This window comes from Verticillium dahliae, genomic scaffold (assembly GCF_000150675.1).
Source record: "Verticillium dahliae VdLs.17 supercont1.7 genomic scaffold, whole genome shotgun sequence".
Taxonomy (NCBI): Eukaryota; Fungi; Ascomycota; class Sordariomycetes; order Glomerellales; family Plectosphaerellaceae; genus Verticillium; species Verticillium dahliae.
Genome location: NW_009276917.1, coordinates 22,254 through 31,119, shown reverse-complemented (window position 1 = coordinate 31,119; position 8,866 = coordinate 22,254). Strand labels below are relative to the sequence as shown.

General features: G+C 53.6%; 4 protein-coding genes across 4 annotated transcripts in view; 1 reads left to right on the top strand and 3 right to left on the bottom strand.

Moving 5' to 3' along the window:
- The window catches only part of VDAG_04084 (uncharacterized protein), a gene marked incomplete at both ends in the record, with an annotated part of 1,495 nt that extends 668 nt beyond the window's left edge, over positions 1-827 (bottom strand). Inside the window, one exon of the mRNA XM_009650531.1 lies at positions 446-827. Within this exon, the coding sequence (XP_009648826.1) occupies positions 446-827 (382 nt within the window). The remainder of the gene's footprint in view (positions 1-445) is intronic.
- An 816-nt stretch (positions 828-1,643) lies between these two features.
- Positions 1,644-2,146, bottom strand: VDAG_04083 (uncharacterized protein; the record flags this gene model as incomplete). The annotated part of the gene is made up of 2 exons (XM_009650530.1): positions 1,644-1,992; positions 2,091-2,146. The coding sequence occupies 2 exons, from the start codon at positions 2,144-2,146 to the stop codon at positions 1,644-1,646; spliced, it is 405 nt and encodes a 134-aa protein (XP_009648825.1).
- Positions 2,147-4,047: 1,901 nt separating this feature from the next.
- Positions 4,048-7,196, top strand: VDAG_04082 (glucan endo-1,3-alpha-glucosidase agn1; the record flags this gene model as incomplete). The annotated part of the gene is made up of 3 exons (XM_009650529.1): positions 4,048-4,131; positions 4,200-5,990; positions 6,081-7,196. The coding sequence occupies 3 exons, from the start codon at positions 4,048-4,050 to the stop codon at positions 7,194-7,196; spliced, it is 2,991 nt and encodes a 996-aa protein (XP_009648824.1).
- A 396-nt stretch (positions 7,197-7,592) lies between these two features.
- VDAG_04081 (uncharacterized protein) lies at positions 7,593-7,985 on the bottom strand. Its single transcript, XM_009650528.1, has one exon. It carries the CDS (start codon positions 7,963-7,965, stop codon positions 7,633-7,635), a length of 333 nt encoding a protein of 110 aa, XP_009648823.1. The 5' UTR covers positions 7,966-7,985; the 3' UTR covers positions 7,593-7,632.
- Between the last annotated feature and the right edge of the window lie 881 nt (positions 7,986-8,866).

Below are 8,866 nucleotides of genomic sequence, written 5' to 3'. Positions count from 1 at the left end.
CCAGCTTCCGTCCTCAATCATAACTCGCCTGCCAGGCGCAAACATTAAGGTCTTGATCCTCACTCATCGCTGTTCTTCTGAAGCGCAGGCTTTGTACCAGCACCGTGCCGCCTGAGACTAGCTATTTCTAGCTCTTAGTGCAATCTCGTTGGGTGTGCGCCCTACATCTCTCGTCTTTACACACATCACTCTCTTCGCGTACGCTCAACATCAATAGTGAGCATCTACTATACATACACCGTGCGTGAATATGTAGCCTCATTCTCCATGCCATCTTCCCTCTATACCACTATTTGACACCACCCAACTATCCTCCCAACTATCTATATACGACCAAACATCCTACATAAACCATATCGAAGATATATTTAGTATCTCCCCTACATTATCTCCCTCTCTCTTTCTCTATCGTTCTCTTTTGTGTCTATAGCCGCAACCGCCATACAGAGAGATATGTAGATGGGTTTTGACACGGAGGTGTCGGGGTCGGCGACGGGGTCGGTTGCGGGCGCGCCGTCGTGGGGCGGAGGTGGAGGCGGTGGTCCGCCGCGGTGGTGATCGTGGCGACCGCGGCGTCCGCGCCAGCCGCCTCGACCGCCGGGCCCGCCATGGCCGAAGCCGCGACGAGGACCGCCGGGGCCGGGCCCGAAGGGGAAGGCGTTCAGCATGCTCTGAATATTCTGGGCCCACGGGTGGGGTCCCTGATCGTTAGAGTTGGACTGATCGGCGTGGTCGATGCCAAACCCGGGCATGGCGTTAAAGAACGGGTGGTTGTCCCAGTTACCGGGATAGGAGTTGAACGGGTGGCCGTTGTTGTTCCAGGACATGGTTGCTGCAGCGGTTCAAAAAGGATGATTGAGATTCTTGGGCCGCGAGGGATGATATGATGAAGTGGCGAAGCAGAGAAGCTGAGAAGTTGAAGAAACCATGAACTACAAAACACATCTATCGATGGATATATATGCCCCAGATTGGCAGTGGCGGCATCACACAAGAGAGGCATCCATCCAGCACACCAATTAGGCAGAAAGAATTAGGCAGGCAAGATGCGTGGCCTAGCACACAAGAGAGGAGTGAACGCGTAGGTCAGGCGAGGCCAAAACACACTTGCGTATCTCGATCGCGCCAGTCATTGCCACAGGCACTCACACTGTTGGAAGTGGCCAGAATGCTGTCGAACAGGCTGGCAGGAGGCGGCAAGGCAAGATATCGCCACGCGGCCTAGAGATGAGCCGGCCGTCCCATTGGGCGATTGCAAGGCGGGGGAAATGCGAACTTCCAAGTCCTCCCGTCTACTTCTGACTTGGCTTTGGCGTGCTGCAGGGTGTCAGGAAGGCCGCGTGGGTGGTTTGCCATGCCCGAAGCCGAAGGCTGGGGAATAATATTGCCCCTTCGTGACCTTCGGCGGAGTTGAGGAAGACAATGGGACTTGGCCGAAGATTCGAGTGCGTTCTTTGACTTCCTACGCCACTGGTAGCCCAATCACGTTAGCGCCGACTGTCAGATTCCAGGACTTTCACATCTTGCATTCACCATTGGTCGTCCTCCAGTATAACACCATGGCTTTTCAATTATTGATATAATGAACTCAGCGGGTTCATTGCGAGGCTTTCCTGGCAACTGAGACCACCATAGTTTAAGCATTAGAGAGCATTGCTGGGGTGACAAATGCCACAACTGCCAGTGCAAGGCGGCCGCGTCGCTGCGAGGAGCTGATCCCGGACATTCTTTGTGTACGCGATGACCCTTGCGTGGGATTCCTCTGAACCATCATTTCTGTAGTTCTTCACGTAGGTCTTGTTGAGCTCCTTGACAGCGGCCCGTCCATCTTTCGAGATCTTCATGGCCTTGTAGCTCTCCTTGGTATCAAGCTCCCCCCATGTGCCGATTTTCTCCGGCGGTTTGACCGCTTTGGTTGGCTTGGTCATCACCCACTTGTCGCTAGCTTGAGGGTCGATTTCCTTGACTGCCTTTATGTAGTCCTTAACCATTCTAAAGTGGCCGTCAGTATTCATGAGAGTAGAGTCCTCGAAGACTGTTGTTACATTCGCGCAATACGCCTGTGGTGATCTGGGGTCAAGGCAACTCACCGATCAGCTTCCTCCTTGCGGCGCCCATGATTTGCCCACTTCAAGCCCTCAATCATGTCCGTGATGTAAGGCGCTGCAATGGTAGATTGTCGGGTCATCTGGTGTTGAGCAATGAACCCGGTCGAAGCCAGCGAATTTTCAAAGCTGTATCGATCGCCTTGTATCAACTTTGGTGTTTCGCTCTTCGGGTCTGGGTACCAGAACTCCGCAGGCTTGGCCCTGCCCATGACGTCTACCAGATTCAGCTTTGAGTAGATGAACTTATCATCATTTTTCGTTCTCCCCCATTCGCCAACATCAAATAGCTGTTCCAGGGTTGGGTTCCAAGGATCAGGGACATTCACGCGAGCTGCTTTGAGAGATGCTCCGGTGAGGCTGCGCGTGGAAAACTGTCTCATGAACCCAAGAAGATTACATCCCTGTCTTCCCTGAGCAAGCGATTGCTGGTACTCCGCATCTGTTGCGAAGTCCTCGGGCCACGAGTCGCACTTGTGACCTAGGGACCATGGCTTGGGGTCAGCTGAACCCGCGGGCCTGGTAGCCCAACTCACTTCGACGTCCACTACATGGCTTTATTAGTCGATCATACATCTAGCATCGTTCGATACCGTTGCTTCCAATAGAAGGGCTGACCTTTCCACGATGGGTCGGTAGGTCAGGAGCAGTTGCGTGTATCAAGTGCGGGAATGGGAAAAGGAGAGCAAGGTTTCATTGGTTGACTTACTGCGGTACGCCTTGTACATGAAGTATAGTTCGCCGCCCTTTGACTCGCCCACAGCTCCAGCAAGTCCGGCAAAGAGGCCAAAGCCTAGAATGAGAGTGTCGTAGGCCAGCATAGTGACTGCGTGTTGTCTCAGCTGCGTATTCGGGGCTTATCACCTCATTCAACACCGATACCGATGATCGGCGCAAAGCTGAGGGTCCAGTAGGTCCGCCAAGCGAGTGAGGATGAAGGTGAGACGAAGCACCAAGAACGCAAGCAGCAGCCCAGCTACCCATCGCTTCACTTCGAGTGGGCCATGATGACTCTTTAAAAGAAATCGAGCGAAAAGATGGTCCAATAACAAGTTGACAGCGAGCTGGGCCTCAGGGATGTGATGGAAGGATCCCAGACTCAGATGCTGAATCTACTTGCAGTGTTGTGCCTTCTGGCCAGAACGTTCTGCTCCAGAACCGCCTCCAATGGCTTCGCTTCGGACTATAGTTACCTGAAGTGGAAAGTTCGGCCCCAATGCTCATCTGAGTCTCCTCGGTTTCTATTTTCCCGCCCAACAAAATTCCCTTGTCTGCTTTCTTCGGTTGAAACCGTTTGAGCTTCGGTACTACTGTTGATGCAAGCGCAAAAATTTCTCATTTACAAAAGTTCCTGAGCTACAAAAGTTCCTGAGTTGCGGCGGAGAAGAATCCTTAAGGGTCCAGCACCCCTTTTTAACCGACCCAATCGCGCTGGTAGATTCAAGTGGCATTCTTCATGTGGCTGCATATTTTGATTGAGCAAGAGGCTTGGTTATCTGCAGGGTCCAAATCTTCAACAGTCCAGAATGATCTAGCGTCAAGGCTCGACATCTATTTTGCATTTCCGTGGGGAGTGATAACACGAAGAACAGTTCAGACGTCAGGAAAGCCTGGTGGCCTCATGATGGGTGGGAGTAATTGATTCGGCTTTCAAATCCTGATTTGGCTTTTTCGGCGAGCCCTGGTTCAGCTCCGTGTCTAATTGAGTCCAGAACGAGATTCTCTGCATGTTACTGCAAACAACCTCAAGATCCCTAAGGTCGCTCGTATTCGTCAACGCATGCATAGTGGGAGTCAAGGATGATACTGCCGATCGCAGGTGAGTGATCCCACTGATGAACGTCAAACTCTTATAAAGTGAAGCAGGACATGGAAGCCCCAATGCCTAGGATACATCTTCCATTACACTCTTTGCTTTCAATCTTCATCTCACACATTCATGATGCGGATCATTACACTCATATTGTACAGCATTACGCTGCTGGCATGTAATGGCGAGGCTAAGGCTGTGTTCGCCCACTTCATGGTCAGTAATGGATATTTCCCATCTATTCACGAGTGAGCTACAGCTAAACATCCCGCCCTCACACAAAGGTTGGCAACACAGCTTCGTATAACCAGGCTCTATGGGAGACGGAAATGGAACTCGCCAAGGCGTCACGCATTGATGCTTTCGCACTCAACATTGCTCGCGGCGAGAAAATGAATGCGGATCAAATCAAGAACGCATTTGCTGCAGCGAGGGTCAAGAGCTTCAAGCTCCTCTTTTCTTTTGACTATGCGGGCCGTGGACCGTGGCCAGCAGGGGAAGTCCTCGATCTTCTCCGCCAATACGCTGGCGACAGTGCACACTTTATGCACAATGGCCTTCCTCTGGTATCTACCTTTGAAGGCCCCGACCAAGCCAACGACTGGATCAGCATCAAGGCGCAGGTTCCTTGCTTTTTCGTGCCAGACTGGTCATCCAAAGGTGCCGAACCTGCTAGCAAGTTGGCCAACGGCGTCGCGGATGGTCTCTTCAACTGGGCGGCGTGGCCGAACCACCCCAATTGGTCCAAGGACACGTACATCGACGCATCGTATCGAAGGGCATTGGGCAACAAGCCGTACATGATGCCTGTTTCGCCTTGGTTCTACACCAATTTGCCCAAGTACGACAAGAACTGGCTATGGCGTGGTGAGACGCTTTGGTTCGACCGTTGGGCACAGGCGCTACACGTCCAACCCGAATGGATTCAAATCATCTCTTGGAACGACTACGGCGAATCCCATTACATCGGACCTATTCGCGGAGATGCATCGCTGGTGGCCCTCGATGACGGGAAAGCCCCATTCAACTACGTCAAGGGCATTGAGCACGGCGCTTGGCGGGCATTCCTGCCATACGCGATCAGCCTCTACAAGACTGGTACAGGAACCATCACACAGGAGGGTGTGATGATGTGGTATCGACAGCAGTCCGTCGCTTCGGGTTGTAATGACGGAGGCACGACGGCGTACACGGCAACGCACATGCAGCCTGAGGGTAAATGGACAGAGGGTCTCAAGGACGGTGTCTTCTTTGCGGCCCAGCTAGGGTCGAATGCCACGGCCGAGGTGACGATTGGCGGCCAGACCTTCAAACCATCCTGGCGATTCGAACCTCATAGTGGTGTGGGTATCTACACTGGCTTCGTACACACCTCCGCTTTGGGTGCTGTTCGTGTCGACATTCGAAGAAATGGCGGCCTCGTGGCCAGCGCAATAGGTGCCAAGCCCATAGGCGAGTGTCAACAAGGATACTACAACTTCAATCCTGTGATTTATCTTGGCTGGGGCGCCTCGATTGCGGCTCGCAGTCCCCCTATCAACATCAAAGACGCAGCCTGTATCGAAGGCACTGGCATTGGAGAGTTTGAGGATCTCTGCAAGTATACTTGCAAGTACAACTATTGTCCCGTCGAAGCCTGCATGTGCCTCAAGTATGGTCCACTCCAGGGGGGCAATATCGTGCGCGGTCCACCGGGCTATCCTGCTGCAAATCGAGACACCAACTACGATGGCCTATGTGCTGTGGCCTGTAGTTACGAGTACTGTCCTCTGAAGTACTGCGGCAAGGTCAAGCTGGACCCCATTGTTTCAAGCGTCTCGCCTTTTAGACCCAAGTCGTGCACAAGCGGAAGGGCGAATCCGGCCGCTGTCAGCAGCAAGCATGCTCTTCGGGCTCTCGAGCAGATCTGCTCTTTTGGCTGCAAGCACGGATATTGCCCCATTGACGCCTGCGTCTGCGACAAAACCGGAGCACTCGTTCTTCCGAAGCCTGACACTTTTACTGGTGACAAACCTGATTTTGGCTGGGAAGTTATTGGAATCCGCCTCTTGTGTCGCTACACTTGCGGCTGGGGCGTTTGTCCACAGCTGTTGTGCAGATCGGAGGACAGTTTCTGCGCCGGCGGCTGTGCAATGAGCTACAGGCCTTGTTACTACCAAACAGAGTACGCAAGCCTGGAAGCGCTCGCCGGCCAAGCCAGCAACATGGAGCCGGATTGCGCTTCTTACCACGGACTCAATGTCCTTGCCAACATGCTGGAAGGCTGGGAGACCGAGTACGAAGGTGTCAAGTCAGGGTATGACGATGCCTGGCCCACGTACGAGCAGTACATTCGCGACGCTGTTGAACCTGCCATCTCCAAGATTATGACTGAGAAGGACGGCGTGGCGACCAAGTTCTTCAAGTGCTGGCGATTCGACGACGGCGTCAACGAAAACCAGAAGCATCGAGCTCGTGAGATATCCTGCACCGGCGACGACCGCTTCTGGGGCCCGCAGCTGTTCCGCTCCTTCTGGTTCGACCTGATCGATGTCGCCGGCTTCAACGCCACCCTCGAAGAGGCAGGTGTCGACCCTGAGTGGGTGACGTTTGACACGGTTTCGACGACCCCGCCGTGTCTCAGCCCTGGTGACCAGTTTTGCAATCGCGGTTTTAGGGCCGAGTACGGTTACCCGGTTCCCAGGGAGAACCTGGTCGTTCCAAACCCCAAAGACCTTGTCGGAAAGGCTTTCGAGGGCGTCAACTCACTGCACGAAGCTCTTTCTTCCAGCTCGCTGGATGTCGGCGCAGATATCTGGCACGGTTCGCCCACAGAGCTTTTCGATGTCCTGGCCGTCCCCGTCTTGATGGTTGGCGATGCCATCGAGAGCATGAAAGAGATCAAGGATATTGCGAAAAAGGTCAACGACGCCAAGAAGAAGGATCTCATCATGCTCATCATTGAGTCCATCCTCATGGTCCTGCCCTTGGTAGGCGTCATTGTAGGCCAAGTAGGCCGCGCCGGCCTCATGGCGGCTCGTCTCGTCCATGCCATCGAAGCAGGCGGCAGTACTGCTTTGACACTGAAGGATGTCATCGAGAACCCTGACTCGGCGCCAGTCGCCATCGCTATGATGGTCCTTGATGTGGCTGGCGCTGGGCGTTCTCCAGACAATGTCAACCAAATGTCTCAGATGAAGAGTCTGATGGACGCGCCTACAGTGAACAACATGGGCAAGCAGTTCAAGTTGTACAATCCTCATGTTAACAACATTGTTTCTGGGGCTTGTAAGAAGAGTTAAACATTATATGCATGCCATGGGGCATTAGAGTCCATAGTGCCTTAGTGTTGAAAAGAATTGATTCTCAACAGAGTTATCATGAGCAGCCTGCTTTATGGTTGTGAAGAGAAAGTGAATGATCACCAATACTGAAGGGCGTGACTCACTATGACATGGGTCCAGGATGTTCAGGCCAGTTCACTGAATGCTATGAGCTCGAACGAGTCTGAGTTTTATGTTGACTGGATCCAACGATCGCCAGCATACCATCACTTTATGAGTTCACTCAAGGTTTACTCTCCATATATCAAGAAGTTTTAGTATCAAAGACATAATACATGGGAGCCAGTGACAGGTGTTGCTGATTATGGCATGATGACCTACGAGATCTATATGTTTCAGATATCAAGTGCTCGTGACTTTCTTACATCGTCACTCATTACAGTATACTAAGCCTCTAAAGGAGCCGAATGCGCGCTGCACAGAAAATCGCGGGCGTGCCAGACACGATGAAGAGTGTCGTCAGCGTGGTCAGTGGTCGGATGGTGACTGAATTAAGGTTATCGCCATGGCGATATGGATGGAGACGACTCTGCTCTAGACGCCCTGCGTATCTGACTATCCTTGCCAGACGTAACCTCGAGCTCGGCAACGTGCCGGGGCTAGGCAAGTACATAGTAAAGAGTTTGGGGGCTAGCCGCCAGGGACATGTGAGGGTGGTGGGTACATGAACATGGCTGTGACGCATGCTGCAGCCGCCGTGATCTCGCATTGCTTGCTGCTCGAGCATCACAGTGGGTTCCGGGCATGACTCTGCGTGCCTACCTGGCTATGCATGCGCTTGCTTGACGATGGAGAATGAGGTCGAGGAGAGATGAGCCCGAGCAGAGGGGCAGCCGCCCAGCCAAGATGGATGAAGGCCAACAAGCGGGGCCCTATTGGTGATCCATTTGACATGTGCACGAGCCACCTTCGTCTGCCCCTCCACGCCTTCCCCTTTCCCCCCTTTGGTTCCCTCCCCTGCTCATACCCAGCTGCCCCTGCCCCAAGCTGTTTCCTTGCCCCTTGTCCCTGCCCCAAACCTCTCATCGACTTCTGAACTGACCACATCGATTTTCGATTCTGCCCTGAAGTGTAACCGTCCCATCTCTCTTTCAACGACAACTTCATTCCATCGACCAAGACATCCGACATGACCGTCTGTTCATTCGCACCGCTTCAGCATCCAATGTCCACACCTAATTGCTACCTAGCATGTCCGCCCACCATGAACAGCCATATCCACGTGCTCCGGGATGGGCCGGGCGCTTGCACGACTGCCTAAGGGAGCCAAAAGCCGGGAGTCACAGTACACAGCCCAGCCGGTCCAGAGCCTAGGACATCCATCACGCAGCTGTCATTTGCCGTTGAGCTCCTGGTCCCATTCGTTAAGCGCCCATCACAGCCGCCCAATCACCATGCCTCTACTCGCCTCCCACCGACCTGCATCAACCAGCCAGGAGCCAGTCAGTGCCGCTGAAGCTTGCGCGGCTCAACCTGAATGGTGAACTGGCAGGACTGGGTACCATCATGGGTACGGTTCGCACGGGGGGGTCCTGGACAAGGCCAGTCACTCAGCAATCGAATGTGCGCCCTGGGGCTGGCGAAGGTCGCGGGCAGCCATGTCTCCCTGAGGATGGTGGGGGGGGGGG